Below are 19,027 nucleotides of genomic sequence, written 5' to 3' on the forward strand. Positions count from 1 at the left end.
GCCCAGCCGCTCCGCAGCATGTGGGATTTTCCCGGACCGAGGCACGAACCCGTGTCCCCTGCATCGGCAGGCGGACTCTCAACCACTGCGCCACCAGGGAAGCCCAGAGCTTTGGATTTTAATGAGAAGAACTAAATTTTAACGGTTGCTTTTCTAGTTATTATCCATGTGAGGTTGGGCAAATCCCTTAACTGTCTAGAGCTTTGGATTTCTCATCTGTGAAATGGATATAATAGAAATTTACTTCGAGGATCAAAAAATAATGTACATACAGCCTTTGGAAATTGCAAAGCGTTGTACAGATTTCAGAGGTTATAGAAATAGAGATCTCAAAAATTACTCCGAGATTTCAGAGATTATTTCAGAGATGAAATAAGTATGACAGAGATACTGTTCTCAGTTTGTGCATGAGGAAAATGAGATGTAGAACAAAGAATGTGTGACCAGGCTAAAACTGTGCCCTGGGCTTTTGAGTCCAAATGCTGTCGGTACTGCGTGCTAGACTATGCTGTTTCTAAGCCAGGGTTGTGCATCATTTATAGGGCACAGCTATAGTAAATTATAACCTAAACTGATTTCAAAGACTTTAAAACATACAATTATTGAGTTATCTTAATAAGAAATGCTAATATTACCAGGTGATGTTTATGTTTGTTTTCAAATGCAGGTAATGAATTTGGGCATCCTGAATGGTTAGACTTCCCAAGAAAAGGAAATAATGAGAGCTACCATTATGCAAGAAGGCAGTTTCATTTAACTGATGATGACCTTCTCCGCTATAAGTTCCTGAATAACTTTGACAGGGACATGAATAAATTGGAAGAAAGATGTCATTGGCTTTCAGCTCCACAGGTAAGCTCTTTACTCTAAATGTTATGTTTTAGTCACCAGTGTTGTACATGCTTAGAATGGCAATTGACTTAAATCTATATGCAGATCTTTTAAACAGCATTTTATTATTCAGTGTGTAGTGCCCTGTGACATACTTTAGGTTGTCAAAACATGTTACTGAAGTCTCCCCAATAGATAATGAAAATCTTAAACATAATCCCCTACTTACATTCCTGGTTAGCTTGTCGTTGTTGTTTAAATTTAGTAATTTTTATTTCAGTTGGTTAAAATAAATGACAAAAGCTCCACATGGAATCCACTTTGGAAATTGCTGTGGAAATATCTTAATTGTTTTGACTGTTTTTCTTTATATAAATAATTATGCTGTCATAAAGAAACTGCTTTGACAACGTGGAGATTTCTTTATTCCTTTTTATCCTTCCTTTACCGGTTTCTAACTTGTCATTTCAATAGATGCCATTATACCTGCACGCTGTTTTGTATTTTTCATGAGCCTGACTCTCCTCTGGAATTAAAGTCTCAGTTTTCAATAAGTTTTAGAAAATGTAATTAACAGGTTCAGATTTTATACACTGTTTCTTTTTTCCCTTGCAAAAATTAGCATATAATATGTGTTACTTATAATCCATTTACTTTCTACTGGTGCTGTTTGAAATTACTGTTGATGTGTTTTTACTTTGGTGTCTCTGATTTTTTTTTTTTTAGTGGTTGAACAAAGGTACTTATATTCTCAGTAAGATTGGCTACTTATATTCTCAGTAAGATTGGCTACATGACACAGACGCCCTAATCTCATTTATTAGTAGTGCTGTTTCCAGAAGAGAGAGCAAAATGATGCTCCTTTTCAATAGGAACAATGTTGAATACCAAAAGGCATGCAATTTGCTCTAGAGCCTTAGCTCACATTTCTAAATTACCAAGAGTGGCGCTGCTGACATGCATGGAAATAAGTCCTCTCAAAGCTGGGGCTGGAAGAGGGTAGGGTTGAAAAAACAAAGCCTTCTCACTACCTACTGTAAAATGTGGTGTATAAAATAAGAGAGCTTGTAGATGATGTAATTCCTTTTCAGACTTTCTCTACTATTAGGCAAAAAAACAAGTATACTGTGAAGGACTCTTGGTTGTTTTTGAATCTGACAAAGTTGTGCAATAATGTAAAATTTTTAAGAAAACTACAACTTCAGAAATCTGGATATAATAACAACGTTACATCATATTTTGAAAAGTAATCTTATATACCTTACCTCATTAAGGACTAAAACAAAAGTCTTAAAGAAAATTCACTTATAAGTAGATCTAATACACACATACACACACACACACACACACACACACACACACAGATGCTTTATGTATAGCACAGGTGCTATATTTTTAGCTAAAACCTAAGCCAAAACCCTAATCCTCTGTGCTTTGTTTGAAGTTGGCAAGTTGCTGGTGAGATTTTCATACTCCTTAAGCTATTTTTGAGACTGCTGTTGGCCTAGAGTTTGATAAGGCAAGATTGCAACATGTTCAAAAAATATAACATGCTAGAATTTTCATTTTTGGCTTAATAACTAACAAGGCTGTTAATAAAGACAAAAACAACTTTTTTGTTAAGAATTTACTTGTAGCAGCATCTGGGTATTATTTAAATGTATTATGTGTGTTAATTCTTGCAGGCCCATGTTAGTGAAGAGCATGAAACCAATAAGATCATTGCTTTTGAGAGAGCAGGCCTTCTTTTTGTTTTCAACTTTCATCCAAGCAACAGCTACACTGATTACCGACTTGGAACCACAGTGCCAGGAAAATATCCTTTTTGTTGCCAGTGTATATGACTGTCTGCATTCAATTTTTGTTATTCCATCATAGAGCATCAGAAAAACTAATGCTGATCTTGGTGACAGTAGCTCTCAGTTTCTTCATGTGAAAAATGAGGGACTTAAAATAGTTGATAAATCTTTGCTTAATTCAGTTATACTCAATTAACCCTAAACTCCATTCTGGCTCTAAAAAGTATGATTTTTAACATTTTCTTAAGTAATATTTTAATCCACTATGTAGTATAGGATTAATATACTATTAATATACTATTAATAGTATAGGCGATAATTGTTGTTTCTCTTTATGAAAATATTTTGTAAGTCGCCCCTGAGAATTGTCTCCTTTCCCCCTCTCCACTGAGTGAGCAAGTAGACAATAGCTGAAAAGATAGCTTCCTTCCCCTTTCTTTTTCCTGTCTCCTAAAATACAGGATATAGCTCGCTTTTGTGGGCCTGAATTGGTAAGGAATCAGGGCATGGGAGGTGTAAGCAAAGGAAATAATAGGGAGAATGTTTTGATATTGTCTGAACATTCATTTACTCGTCCATTCATTCATTTCACAGATATTTACTAAGCATCTATTTATTGAACACCTGCATGCCAGCCCTGTGCTAGGTGCTGGAAATACAGGAATTTTCCTGGCAGATACAGTCACTGCCCTCATTGAGCTTTTAAACTAGTGAAGAAGACAAACATTAATAATTGTAAGTGTGATCATTGTTACAAAGTGAATCCTGCTGTGTATTTTAAAGAGATTATGGCTTACCCAGTCCATGGAAAAAAGCAACAGATTCAGGATCCAGCAACAAACCAGCACAGGTTTTTAAACAGGCAGTAGAAATAATGTGTTCTTGCCCTGAAGCCCTAACAATGATTAATGTCAGCCACCTGAGTGAGATGCCAGATGCCAACATGAAGTCCTACGCGTCAGGGTGTCTCTAGCTACAGTAAGAGAAACCCCCTATTTGACTGGCTCAAACAATAAGGAAAATGCATTTTGCCAAACCATGAAAGCCCAGCACTGTGACAATATCATCCAGTTCCCTGGTCCATTGGCCTTTCTGCTCTTAACTCTCAGGGTGCCAGCAGTGTCCAAAGGCTGGCACCTGGTAGAGTTGCAAGACAGCAGCCATGATTCCAAATGTCACCTTCAGATACAACAAAAGGCAAATAGATTTGTGTCTTTTTTCAAGAATGAAGTCACTTTAGCAAATTTCCTTTTGTATCCCATTGACCAGAATTCAGTCACATATCCCCAGAGAGGTGTCTAGGAAGGAGAATGCTATCATCATGAGTAGCTTAATCAGGAATTACCCCTGAGTCTCCAGGAAGTGGCCTCCTTGGTGAAGTGGTTGCCCAGACAGAATGTTTCCTGGCAGTTAGGAGTAAAGGTCCATACTGTCTGGTAAGTAGCCTGTGGCATCTGTGCTGCTCAGTGGCATTGAGGGTCATGAAAGATGTTCCCTGTCTTCTACCCCAACCCTCCCAGATCACCATCCCACAGGATATCAGAGCATTTGGGAGGGAAGGCTATTGCTGTGACTAATAGCCTAAATGTGTCCCAGTTAACACAGAGAATGCTCAGATAATGGAAATCAGTGTAATGAGGTTGTCTGCACTAAAGAGGAGCTGTACTGTTCAGGAGGTGAATGTTCTCACCATCTCCGTGAAGAAATGCAAATAGATGCTAGACACGTAGCAACTCATATATAAGCCTTCTCAGCTACAAACTGCTTAAAGTAATAATACCCCTAGACTAAATCCTGCTATATCTAATAATGTCATATAATCAAAACATAATTTTGATTTTTATCAGACCAAAATGCAATTACAGAACACTTGTGATCTATTGCGGTGTTTGTTAGTTAAGTACTGCCCTTGACCCTAAGTGGGGAAGAAGAGATGTACAAAACCAACTTAGGATGTAAGGCATAATTCAGTAAAGGGGATGGGGCGGGAATGTTCCACAAACTTATCCTCATGTTTAACAGAGGATAAGTAAAAGAAAAATAAATAAATATGAGAGAGAGAGAGAGAGAGAGAGAGAGAAAGAAACAGAGATTCATTAATTGATTGATTGAAAAGGAAAAGACGTTTAAGCCTGGGTGGGGGAAGGGAGAGAGAGAGAGATGATTGGTAGACTGATGGATTGATTAAGAAAAGACCTTTAAGCCTGGACCTTGAGAAATGGATAAAATTGTAGAAAAAATTGAGGAAGGCCATTCCAGCTGTTGGAAATCAGAGACTATCCTTAGATAATGGACAGTACCATAGATTAACTGGAGAATGATGACCATAAGGAGAAGTACTCAGAGATAAAACTGAACAGATAGATTGCCATCACATAACAGAATATCTTACCTTATTAATTAGTTTAGGCTTTTTTCTATAGTTTCATAGTGAGTCACTGAAGGGTTTGGGCTAGGGAGCTCCTTGATAAGAATGTATGAACTTGGAAAAGTTCTTATGTACCCAGGGTGTTAGAGAGCTTTTATGAGGAGAGAGATTGGAAGTACAGGTATCAATTATGAAAAATTGAAGTACACGTAAAAGATAATTAGGGTATGAACTAAAGTAATGTCCATAGGATAGAAAGAGGTATATGAAGCGCTTTCTTGCAGTGAAAGGACTCAGCAATTGTTGGGACATGGGGTGTAGAAAAGAAGATACAAGGTTTCACTTTGAAGAGTGAGAAGAATGGTAGTAGTATTATTACTGAGGATAGCAAAGCAAGGAGGAGGAGTAACCAGTTTGAGGAATAGGAAATATGAATTTAATTTAGCATCATTGACAAATGGAAATACATGGAATTTCAATGATGATGTCTAGGAGAAAAATCTTGGCTCAAGCTACATTGACTCCTATCTGAAGTCTGTGTGATTTAACAAATGTTGTTAAATGAAAATATATATAATAACACAGTATATTTTACTGAGTAAAATCCACCCCCAAAAGTTAATTTTGTTTAATGATACAGAGTTACACTGTACATGAAAGTCTAGTTTGGTTTTGGTAAACCTTGCCACAAATTGAATCTTTCGAAATTTAGCAATTTGTTTAAATGTCCATAGGCACCTGTTATACAGAAAATTTCTATACTAATAAATACTGAATGCTTTATATTAATGACTCATTTCAGAAAATGTGCTCATTAAATGTTGTGAAAATCGGGCCGTATCTTTATAGAAGTCATAGTTGCAGCCTTAGTCATCTGTTGCGTCTCTGAGAGAACCTTGAAGAAATATTGTTTGGTTCTTTTACTACAAGGATTTCGTCTTCTACAGATTTGTGCCCACTTGGACCTTATTTACTCTTGCTGCCTTTCTCATTCCTGTCTTTCTGTCAACAAGCTGTAACTAATTCCCATATGTTATTGCTTCCTCTAAGGACATTTGCATTTTAATAACAGTCTCTTTGAATACTCAAAAGTATGGAAGACCTAATGGACTAGATATCTAGTAGAATAATTTTTTTTTTTATAATAAGGATTTTTTTTTGAGGAAAGGAAAGCAGGAGAGCATTTCCAACATACATTAAACCATATTTTCTAATTAGCAATATTAATACTGCCAGCCCTAACTCCTAGCTTGAATCATAAAAACTTCCGGTTTTTGAAATACTTTATACTCCAATGACCCAGTTCAGTGCAGAAATCCCACCTATATACTCCTTCACAAATCATAGCAGTGATTTGTTCTGCTATGTGATTTGTTCTCACTATGAAATAGTGAGATTCCAGTCTTAGGAATCTCACTATTTCACAAGGTAAACAATTCAAGTTTGTTTGTTTGTTTTTAATATAGCTTTAAATGTAAATGCATTAATTCTGTACTCTGGGGCCAATGCCTGTTCTATATGCCAGCTATTCAACTCAAAAAGGCCTTTAACTTGTTCCTCAAAGTACCACCTCTCCTTAGTCTACCCTCTTCCAGACCAAATATACCTCTGGTTTCTTTAATAGATTCTTGTGATACTTTCCAGACCTGTTACCATCATGTCTCTCTTATCAAAATCCACCCAGCATTGTTCACACTCCTCTTCATTGTGTCTCCAGAACTAACAACAGAATATTCCAGATATGGTCTGGCAAGTATGATATAGATAGAGTGCCCCATTACCTCCTCTTATCTTGAGACTGTTCTCTCATTAATGGAGTTAAAGTCACATCAGCTTTTCTGGCAGCCATCACATTTTTCACTCATATTGTATTCACTTCCAAATAAAAAGCTTTAGCTTTTCTTTATGTGTACTTGTATTATGTCCTATCTCCCTTATTCTTTATTTATTCAGCTAATTTAACTAAAATCCCAAATTTAACATAGAACATAAAAAACATTATTTTTTGTCCCTAAACTATTAATAGAGAAGATAAAAGAGCACTAGAGTATTAATGTTATGATCATACCATCTTCCCTAAGCAATAGATAGATCTCTTCTTTCAGCTTCTTCTTGTTCCTAGCTTAGCTTTTTTTTTTTTTTTTTTGCGGTACGTGGGCCCCTCACTGCCGCGGCCCCTCCCGCTGCGGGGCGCAGGCTCCGGACACGCAGGCTCAGCGGCCATGGCTCACGGGCCCAGCCCCTCCGCGGCACGCGGGATCCTCCCGGACCGGGGCACGAACCCGCGTCCCCTGCATCGGCAGGCGGACTCCCAACCACTGCGCCACCAGGGAAGCCCCGTAGCTTAGCTTTAACAGTCCTTTTTACTATCCTTAGCATTTTACAAGTCTCATTTCTTTTTGGTCTTTCATCTTTCTGCCTTTATTCTTATACCTTTAAACAGCATTGTAGTTCAGCATTATAGAATCATTTCAGGTATAGAAAGTACAAAAACATTGGGATTTCTATGCTGTAGTTTCTGACTTCACCAAAGTGTTCTTCTATGCCACTGGTATTTCCAACTACTGAGCCAGTGAATTGAATACAGATTTTCTCTGTGAAGGATCCACAGGGGCAAGATTGGATGTATTAATCAAGTCAAGAAATTCATCAAATTTTTAATTCCCAGGAAAGCAGGATTTGGTACCAGAACAAATTTCAAGTTTCTAACGAAGTCATTTGAACTTCCTCTGTCACTATGAAATATAAACCTGCAATAGGCAGCATGTCTGAATTCTTGCGCAGTTCCATTTTTTGAACCTGTGTATCCTGTATATCAAATAGCAAGACATCAGCTTTCACTCAGATCTGTGTAGCATATGTGCTGACTGTCTTCCCAAGAAACTGTTGTAAGGGGAGCTATTTTGGGGGCAATGCCAGGCAGAATAGAAGCAACACTTTAAGGATGCTTTTAGCTGTCACTTCAAAATAAGATGATAAATTTAGAAAGCTGAGAGGGTTGTCTGCTTTGTATTACTAAGGTTTTGAACCTGGTCTTCATGGTGATTGCTAAAGGACATAGTATTGTTTCTGCAAAAGGAATCTGTAGCCATATTCTAGAAAATAAAAAATAGCAACAATAAAAACCCTTTGCCTGGGCACTGTCTCCCATTTGTCTTTTTAGCCACTAATCTGCAATGTAATAATCACCAGCATTCTTTCCTGCAGTGGATAGCAATGTGGGTGATGCAGAACTGAGACCCAATTTACTGGCAGGTTACATGCTCAGGAAGATAAAATGCATTCTCCTGATGTGGTATATTTGCTTATGATTTTACATTGTTTAGCTGGAGAGAAAGAAAGAAGCATAATGCCCTTTATAGTATCAGAATCATTATTGTATTTCTGTGGTCACATTTCTTCACTTAGACCATTATCAAATCATCATTGAATCAAAAGGAAAACGGCTAAGCCCCTAAAGACAAACTGCTCTTTCTAATCCATTTTGAATAAAACAAATGATGCTGCCTCATTTTGAGTGGCGTAGGGGAGAGCATGGGTGAAGGGGCCCTCTTCTGAGGGCCATCTGTTTGCTAGGCATTTTTATTAAGTATGTATCTTAACATTCCCAGGTGCGCTCTGTAAGGTAGGTTGTGTTAGATTCATGTGACAGATCAGGAAACTAGGCCTTTAAGTAACTATTCAACTTCCCTCCGACGCAGGCTGGTGAAGGTTGAGCGGTGTGTTACAAAGCCCATGTTCTTTCTGTTAGACCACGGTGCCCCTTTCTGCGATTCACGGGTGCGTGCTTTTAGTTGCTGGTGGTAGCAATAGTGGTATTAGAGATGATGACTTATTTCTGTAATGTTCAAAAGGATTTTGATATAGTTCTGGGAAAATAAGTAGCATGAGAAAATTACACACAATTTCATGGCACAAACTTCTGTCTCGTCAGGTTCCCTCAGTACCTCACCATCACCCCCTACAAACTTTTCCCCACATATTCTTCCTCGTAACCCCTGTCACCATCAACCAAAAGAAAAAACTAAAAAAAAAAAAAAAAAAAAAAAAAAAAAAAAAAAATTATTTTTAAAGCAAAACCTGAAATAATTGCCTCAGGTCAATTATTGTGATTTCTCTGCATTCTGGAGAATATAAATGTGCCGTAGTTCTTTGCTCAAAGTGAAACCTTCTGATGCATCACATCAATTAGGTTTACTGTAAAATATTTATGTAAATGTTAAGCGCTCACAGCTCATTTATAAGGTATATGTCTTGGTATGTACAGATTCTTATCACTCTGAGAGCATAAACAACACTAGTGACAGATGTTTTCAAATTATTTGTCAGCATGCTTTTGAGGTGGAGTGAGAAAAATAGTGTGAGAGCAGCCCCCTTTCCAAATGGCTTTTCAAACGGTTTCGATATTGAAATGTTAGGAGGAATAATCATAAATTACGGCTTGTGCAGAATATGTGAATCCAGGCCAAAAATATTTAAAGCTAAGGGAACAGATGAGTAAATAGTTAGATTTGACTCAAGATCTTTGAAATATTTTCATTAAACTGCTGAACGATGTACTTTTTAAAATGTAAATTCAGACACTGACATTTGCAACCTGTACACAGAGTTTCTTATGAGCATATAAGGTCACTTGAATGATTCACTGAAGTGTGATCACTGAAGGCAGAGATGTTGTTGTGAGTTGCTTAGTTTACAGAAGCCTTTGAAGCATGGTTATGTAACAGTCTGTGTTTGTTAGAATCTAGGCTTTATGCAGCAAATAAAAACAAAGGACTTAATTTAGGATTAGCTAGATGCCACATTCTATCAAGATTTTATATGTGAAGGTTAATTTCTGGACTAAAAATGTAGAGTTTAACTTTTTAGTTTTCCAGGCTTAGATGTTTTGGTAAAAAATTAAAGAAAAAAAACAAGTACAAGGGTTTCTCATAAAAGATCTACATAGTGACTTTGAACAGATGCAAGCATGTTTCTTTTCCTCGTGCGCATATGTGTGAGAGAGAGAGAGAGAGAGAGAGCACGCAAGAGCGCTTTTACTCTGTGTCCATTTAGTGATGAAGCTTTTTTTATGCGAATGGGGACAGGTAATCCTACTAAAAATTTTATATTTAATATGTCCTCCTTTTGTTTTCTGTAGCTTCAAAATGGATGTACACTCACGGCCCTGGTTAGCCTTCTTTAGTTTCAAGGTGAAAGTAATACTTTTAAACATTACCTCATTACCTAGAGGTACTTTTGGTAATTTTTCATTGTTAAACGCTGTCCAGAAACCCCTGTGATTTAATGATAATGACAAACGTGTACCCTCCACCTCTACTGGCAATAAAGAGCCTATGATTTAGCTTCATACTCTACTCAGGAATTTGAGATGAATCACAAAGTAAGAAAAATATTTTGCAACTGCTGTAACACTTTTAGATTGGTTTAATAGATATTCATAGGACTATAGGTAGTAATGAATAATGAGTGGGCCCTTACTACACACAAATGTTTTTAGATTTTTTTTTTTAATAGCTGAGTGCTATTCAGTGTCATTCAACAGCATTTCTGTGTTTGGTTCATAGCTCAGTTGCTCAGAGATAGTCTCCTCTGGTTCCAGAAATTCATCTAACAATAGCTCAGACAAGATTTCTCTCCTCTATTTCTTGTCTTTCTGGGGAAAACAGAAATCAGAAATATTATTGTATGCTATAAAAACAAGACAGTCTCACCTACTAGTTGTGTCATTAATGGGAGGAAAACATTTGTTCCTAACAAGTATTTTTACCAATTTGTGAAAAGAGGTACTATCATATGGCAATTGACTCCAAGATACATGGTAAGACTGTCTTTCTTATATTCTCAATTATATCTTTACTTGGACTATATTAGGTAAACATAAAGCTAAATTGTTGATTGATGGATGGATGGATGGATGGATGGATGGATAGACGGAGGATACAGTTTCCTAATGGTGGAAGAGCCCTTAAAGTTGTTCAAAATTAAGTAATTAAAACACAAAGATTTCTATAATCTATTGCTTTTCCCTTAGAGCAGATGTTTAATTAAATGGTAGAAAGGAAAAATTGATAAAATATTATCAATAACATACATCATGATTTTGTAGAATTTAAAATTGTGGAATCTGCTGTCAGAATACTTGCTGAACAGACTTTCATAATAAGATCTACCATCTATTACAAACACATGCTTTGCATGCTGCAAGCACTTTACATTCACTATCTCACTTAGTAAACTTTTTCCTTTCCTAGGGAATAGCATTGCAAACTATAGAGGAAGGAAAAATCCACAATGAAAACACCAGCCTGAAAGATTTCATATCTAAGCTTTCTTTTAAATAGTCCTTTATTTAATTAGTCCAGAACAGATTGTCCTCTTGTATTTTGAAAAGTAAATTATACATATCACTTTTATATCTGATGCCAGCTTTCTTTACATAGAGCATTCAGTATCTAAAATAAATTTCTAATATATTGAATGTTAAATTAGTTTTTCCTTCTGGATCTCTGTAGAAATTAGCCCACCCACCCCCCCTTTTATTTTATTTTTTTCAGTGAATATCTCCTGCCTACGAGAAAGCTGTTTGGATCTTCTATAAGTGAGATATTTTTATTTTCATCATTTTCTGTTAAGCTGTTCTAACTCAGAATCTCACAGGGTCAAATTGAGGGCTCAGTGTTTCATCTATATTTGAAAATGGTACCTGAGTATTCCAGAAGATTTCTTAAAATTAAGCCATTATCTAATTACTGGTTCATTATAACTGTTTAAGGACTCTTAAGGATATATGGGTGCTACAACCAAAAGAAAGTTGTATCTCTCCAGAGAAAAGTGGAAAAAGTAAAGCCATGAACAATGTGTTCTTGGAAACAGTGGTTTCGGTTATAACCATGTGTAAGAACCATCTCTAATTCTATTAATGTGGTATCTCTTATCCTAAATGATGGCAAAATGCCTAATTAATCCCTATTTTATTTGTGAAATTTATCTGTGGAACTAATTAATCCTTTTGGTAGTTACATGATACCAACTGTTGAATAAGGAAAGCATTCTTTATTACGTTATTAAATAAAATTATTTAATTAATATATAACAAGTACAGTCATATTACCTTTTATTGGCATACAATTAACATTTATTATAGGAACATTAATTTAAACAGAAGATTATTTTCTTTGTCTGTAAAATTATAACCATTACTGTAATTTTTTCCCCATAAGCTCTTTATTACTTAGGGAAATAGTCAATTTCACTCTACTACCTTCCCTTCTAACACTCTTCCTTTTTGTCCAGCTAAGGAAAACAAAAGGAAAATAAGTTTCTCTGTGGTAGCATTCTTTTCTGATTCTGAAACATTCCTTTCTTCAGTTTGTTCTCTTACCCTAGCATTCTTATCTCACAAAGGCTCATGTAACTTGTATGGCAGTAGGTATTTCTGGGTCTTATATTTGTAAACATTGAGAAATTTGCTCTTTTTACTAGGATAGTGGTTAAGAGCATTAGCTCTGGAATAAGACCATCTGAGGGTTCAAGTTCCATCTCTTCCACTTACTCATGAAAGTAATTTCTTTGTTTCCTAGTTTTCTCATTTTTAAAACACCTACTTGTAGAATTATTGTCAGAATTAAATGAGTTAATGGCATGTGAAAGGCTTGGCAGCAGTGTCCAGCACATACTATAAGCTCAGTACCTGTTAGCTGTGATGGTCATAATTACTGTCATGATCATTATTCTAAAAATGCACTAGAAATTTGATAATAAAAGGAAGGAAAAGAAAGGATGAGAGGAGTAGATACTAATCCTCTCTGTTGCCTACATTCTCTTGTCATACTTCTTTTTTCATTTCTTATTCCCCATTTCACCACTACAAAATGATTTCTGTCCTTCGGAAGTAGTGGAAGTCTTCTGCTCTCTGCTATATCTTTTCCTCATTCTTGTACCACTGGTCCACCTTTCTTCCTTACCTCCACTTTCTTCACATGCTGCACCACTATCTTGATTTCCCTTTCTTCTCTAATCACTCTTTGTGTTGTCTTTTTGTCCCTCAGATCCAAACCCAATCATTTATTCTTTTTTCTTGCTCTTTTCCCTTGAAGAACTCACACATGCTCATAAAGAGCTCAGCTGTAGCTCTGTGAAGATGATTCCTAATTGTCCCTTCTACCCTGGTCTTCCCCTATTCACTAAGTGAAATTTTGTGATGTTTAATGACTGTTAGGAAATACTGAGCAGTCTGGAATCATAGCTTTTTGAAAGGTAGAAGAACTCTAGCATGACCTGGTTCTATTCAATTAAATAGAATTGGTTGGATCAGATGTAACCATTTTAGAGATGGTTTCCAAATTAGTACCAAAAGTTAAATTGCATAACACTTGACAGTGTATGAATACTTTTATTTATATTGACTCATCTTGCCCTCTCATCAACTTAGTGATGGGGTCAGGCAAGTATTTTTATCCTCAAATTAAATATAAGCATTAGAAAGATTTATAAGTTTCACAAGATCATATTCTTAGTAAGTGAATAAGTGTGATTTAAGTCTAGTTCCTGTAAGTCCAGCACAGTTTTTTACTTGGGCACCAGATAATTCACCTTTTGTTGCCCTGTAGAAACACCATTAAAATAGGTAAAGTGTGTCTCACTAACTACTTATAATTTTATTTGTTTTCTCTGCTTCTCTTTGTAGAAGTTAATGGTGTCTCTGACTAAATGTCATTTTTTGCAGTGTTACACTGTCCTAGTTTCTGACACTCACAGACACAGATCAATTTAGCTGGAGTATTTTTAAAACAAACATATTCACTTTAAAGGGGTAAAATGACTTTTTAAGGAAAAAGATGACTGCTCAAATATTTGTTAAACCAGGATATAAATCTAAGTATATTTCAGCTTCAAGTGCAGATTGGGAAAGTGTCATGCTAGGTGCTGAAGGATGTTAGAGGATAAAGAGTCTGGGACTAAAAATCCCATAGAATAAAGAACACTTTACAAAGAGGTGAAAGAGAAGCGTCCTATCATCATCAGCTTTCTTTCATTTAATTGTATATATTTCCTTTTCTTGCCTTAATAATTTTGAATGTAGGAAATTTATTCCTGGTGATATTTTGTTTGTTGACAGCTTCAGACAACTTACCTAAGGGTTATACAGAATTGTCTTACTGGATTTGGTTAACTCTTTTATGACCATAGTAGTCACATCACTTTGGAATTTTAATAATATTTGGATAGTCTAAATAAAACTCAACATTTGTGAAATAACTATAAAAATAAATAAGTCTACATAGAATTTGATCCAAAATGTGCCAGAATTTTTGCTCATTTCAATTACGTAAATCATGTTTATATTTGACTATCGTAGCCAAAACATTGGTTCATTTTGTTTTGAGTTGTACAAAAATGCACTTTTCAGAAATAACTTAGCAGCTTTACTCTTTTCTTGTGTAAGTCTTTTCCACATCTACCTAGTAGGATTAAACCAATATGATTGTTTTCAAGATGATTGTAAACTACTATACTAGATTTATTATACCCCTGAAAAATACATATGTTAACAATCACATGTGTATGTGTGTTTAAAGCTCTCTCACTCAGTTTTTTTGGTGCCTGTGGAGAAGTGTTTACTTTGAATCTTTTTCCTCACAATCATCAACCTAGGTAAAGTTTTGATAGTTCCTGACTGTGTGCCCAGAAGTGCTCAGGAATGACTGGGAGTAATGATGCATGTGCGCGCGTGGGCATGCGCACACACACGCACCCCTGTAAGCTTTACTTAACAGTTTCTCAAGGAAAGCTAGCTCAGCCCCTTCTTATTTACCTTTCTGAAGCACTGAGTAAGCCCTAAAGTATTAGATTTTCTATTTGGTCTTAAAAGTTAAAAGAGAAAGAAGAATATAGACTATACATTACTTCCTAAAAAATTTTGACTTCAAATAAAGAAAAAGGATGTTGCTACTACCAACACTAAAAGAATAAGCTTTCAAATGTTTAAGTATTTTAATGTTCATTTACTTTTCAGACTTTAACTGGCAGATGGTGGTAGAGTGTAGAAAATATTATACGTAAGTGCATATCCTGGCCTTGCCAAATTATATATAAAATCATATATATATGATTTTTTCACAGTCATTTTTTTTTTTTTTTTTTTTTTTTTTTTCCGGTATGCGGGCCTCACACTGTTGTGGCCTCTCCCGTTAGGGAGCACGGGCTCCGGACGCGCAGGCCCAGCGGCCATGGCTCACGGACCCAGCCGCTCCGCAGCATGTGGGATCCTCCCGGACCGGGGCACGAACCCGTGTCCCCTGCATTGGCAGGCGGACTCTCAACCACTGCACCACCAGGGAAGCCCTTCACAGTCATTTTGATGTTCAATGCTTAACTTCAGTCATCTGTATAAAGAAGGCTAACCAGTCAAGTTGATAATACAAGTCTTTGCGTATATATCGACTTTAGTAAACATGTATCATTTATCCACTTCAACTAAGAATTATATAGGGCTTCTCTGGTGGCGCAGTGGTTGAGAGTCCACCTGCCGATGCAGGGGACGCGGATTTGTGCCCCGGTCCGGGGGAATCCCGCGCGCCGCGGAGCGGCTGGGCCCGTGACCCATGGCCGCTGAGCCTGCGCGTCCGGAGCCTGTGCTCCGCAACTGGAGAGGCCATAGCAGTGAGAGGCCCGCGTACCACAAAAAAAAAGAGAAAAGAATTATATAAAATGTCTGTCTGTCTCTAGGGCTCATACCAATCAGAGTTATTCACTTGAGAATTAATTGTTTCAAGCTGACATGCATCTGTTTAACTGTTGTGACTGTTCCAAAAAAGAAGGAAAAAAAACTTGTAAAATGTCCAAGTAAAACTTTATAGATAATGAAATGGGATTGTGTTAAAAGTTACATTGTACGGATCTGGAATATTAACTCTATAAAATGAGGGAAGAAAATCAAGGTTGTTCTTTTATGACTAAAGTAGTTTTAAATTATTTCTTAAAGTTTAGCAAGAGCATGCATAGATCAAAACCCAAGGAGGATGCTGCCATAGGAAAATAATGAAAAGAAGATCCACTCAATAAATATTCCAGGTACTAATCTAGGTCCCAGGTAGAGGGGAAGGGGGGGGGGAGACATATTTCCCTTATAGAGGTTTATTTTAATTAAAGGAAGAGAGAAAATATAATAATTAAATTTATAGGATGATAAAAGTTGATAATGCTGTGTTGAAAAATCAGGACAAATGCAAGAGTTTGTGGGTGTGCAAGTGTTTAATTTTCAGTTAGGATGTTCAGAGTAGGCTTCTCAATCATTCTCAGAAGCATGAGGAGCACTTTTTAAAACTCATAAAATTTTAAAAGGTGTGTAGTCCTCAAATACTTCAATGTACTGTCCAATCAAACTTCAATGTTCAGCTTGTTTAAATAACAGGAAAAGTGTTTAGATTCTAGTGAGAGCAAAGACATGGGAGAAAGGAATGGATAAAAAGATCACAAAGGAAGAAAAGGCCAAGTTAGGTGTAAAATGTAAGAAAGTAAATCAACCTACTTTTACATTTTTCATCACTTTAGACAGCAGTTTAAATAGTCCAGGGTCTATAATAATAATATAAAGAGCAGCTAATAACTTGAGCATTTTTCCCAGCACTGGGCACTGTGTTAAGCACTTGATGTGCATTGCTTCTGTGAATCCTCACAGCAACCCTCTGATATATTACCTCCATTTTACCAGTGAGAAACTGAGCCTACAGGAAATTCAGTAACTTGCTGGAACACACACAGTTGGTAATTGGCAGAATCGGGTTTAGAATGCAATTGTTGGACCCCAAAGCCATGCACCCACTGTATTTTACTGTTTTAGGATGCTTTCTCCTGTTCTTGTCTGTCTGCATGAAATAACTTAGATGATGCTTACTTACACTGATTGTCATTTTTCAGGAACTTTGAAGTTTCCAATTATATTTTCCATTTATATATACATTGCATAGGACTCTATTAAAGGATGTATTAGAGTAAGTTTGGGTGAAGACGTTTCTTTATAGCCTATGTCAAAGTTATTTTCAGTTCAAAAGCACAATATGTTTGTAAAAAAATGTTGCATCTGCATGGTCAAAACTCATTTTGATGACAAAGTATGTGTTTAAAAGATGTATAAAAATCGGTTGTTTTTTCTTTTGCAGTTGTAAATAATTGCTATTGCTTCATCAAATAATTGAATTTATAAGTCTTTGGGTAATAATCTTTAATGGCACAGACAAAGACCAACAATTTTAGAGGGAGGTTAGTCTAGAAGTGTGGGCATATTTTTTCCTTATTTTCCTCTCTTGAGTTACTGAGAAACAGTGACATTTTTTAGTTCAAGTTGTATAATCTTCTAGGACAAAGAAAAGTTCCTAATTAGGTTAGTCAAAGAATTCTGTAAAGTATTTAGAATAATATTTCTATTTGCATAGAGAAATATGTAGTGCTCAATATTTTATATTATTCAATTTCGTGCCTAAGAATGAACTAATAATTTGTGTGAAAATGCATTTCAAAAAGCATAACAGGGCTTCCCTGGTGGCGCAGTGGTTGAGAATCCGCCTGCCGATGCAGGGGACACGGGTTCGTGCCCCGGTCTGGGAAGATCCCACATGCTGCGGAGCGGCTGGGCCCGTGAGCCATGGCCGCTGAGCCTGCGCGTCCGGAGCTTGTGCTCCTCAAAGGGAGAGGCCACAACAGTGAGAGGCCCGCATACCGCAAAAAAAAAAAAAAAAAAAAAAAAAAAAGCATAACAATCCATTAATTAACATGGTAGATTATATTTGAACCCTTCATCCTTTAAGTTTACTTTATTGTTATTCTGCATTGTACAATTTCTAAGAATGTATACTTAAGGAAGTAAGCTTGTAGGAGTTGGAGTTTATTTTTTAGGCTAAAATCAGAAACCTACTGATGAAACAAGCACATTCTAAATTATACTAGAAATATACTTTTGTTTTGCACTTAATTAAAACATGTGGTTGTCATTTAAACTTTAAATGAAAACAGTGTTCACAAACTTGAATGCACGTGTAGCTCATGCATTGAAGTTATTGCTTTTTTCAAGGACAATAAAATTTTAATGTAAACTAATAAAAATTTTTTTAAAATATATTGTACCCTTAAAGGGAAGTTCCACTTACCTTTTATTATATTTAAAATATACTTTGACTATATTCAGTAGTAAATTTCCTATTTATTTTTATTTTACCCTCTTTTAATTTTATTTTAGAAATATTATAATATTGGGGGAGGTTTTTTTTTTTTTTTTTTTTTTTTGTGGTACGCGGGCCTCTCACTGTTGTGGCCTCTCCCGTTGCAGAGCACAGGCTCCGGACGCGCAGCCTCAGCGGCCATGGCTCACGGGCCCAGCCGCTCCGCAGCATGTGGGATCTTCCCAGACCGGGGCACGATCCCGTGACCCCTACATCAGCAGGCGGATTCTCAACCACTGCGCCACCAGGGAAGCCCTGGGGGAGTTTTTTTTAAATTAAAGTTAGTTAGGTAGAGCAAAAAGCTAAATGGATATTGTCTATTGAAAGTAATATACTCATAAATGTCTATTGCACTATAATAGTTTCAAACAAATAATGAAAATATCATTTCCATTTCCATTGGTGAATTTTTAAATCATCGTATATTCTAGATGACAGAGCTAAAGATAGAAATGCCTAAATCAGATACACACATACACACACACATACACACACACACACACATCTGCCACACTCTAACACACATATACATTCATAAAACATACAGCAACACATCACAAGTTTTTGCTACTTCTATATTTGGAAAGAGAGCAGAAGAGCAACTAAAGGTTGTCATTTATGACCATTTCTGTGGTTCAAGACAATAAATGAGGTATAATTTAACTATATTTATAAATAGATCTATTTGAGACGCTATACAGCCATAACCTAAGATTTTGTGAATTGTGGCTGGCAATAAATAAAATTCAATTCATGAAACATAGAAAGGGGAGCATTATGTTAGAACATTGAGGCAAGTCCTGTGCTGG

General features: G+C 36.3%; 1 protein-coding gene across 1 annotated transcript in view; it reads left to right on the plus strand.

Moving 5' to 3' along the window:
• GBE1 (1,4-alpha-glucan branching enzyme 1) overlaps nucleotides 1-19,027 on the plus strand; it is a 304,227-nt gene that overhangs the window by 263,001 nt on the left and 22,199 nt on the right. The window contains exons 13-14 of the mRNA XM_059065713.2: nucleotides 668-852; nucleotides 2,517-2,647. Of these exons, the coding sequence (XP_058921696.1) occupies nucleotides 668-852; nucleotides 2,517-2,647 (316 nt within the window). The remainder of the gene's footprint in view (nucleotides 1-667; nucleotides 853-2,516; nucleotides 2,648-19,027) is intronic.

Source organism: Kogia breviceps, chromosome 5 (assembly GCF_026419965.1).
Source record: "Kogia breviceps isolate mKogBre1 chromosome 5, mKogBre1 haplotype 1, whole genome shotgun sequence".
In the NCBI taxonomy this organism is placed as follows: domain Eukaryota; kingdom Metazoa; phylum Chordata; class Mammalia; order Artiodactyla; family Physeteridae; genus Kogia; species Kogia breviceps.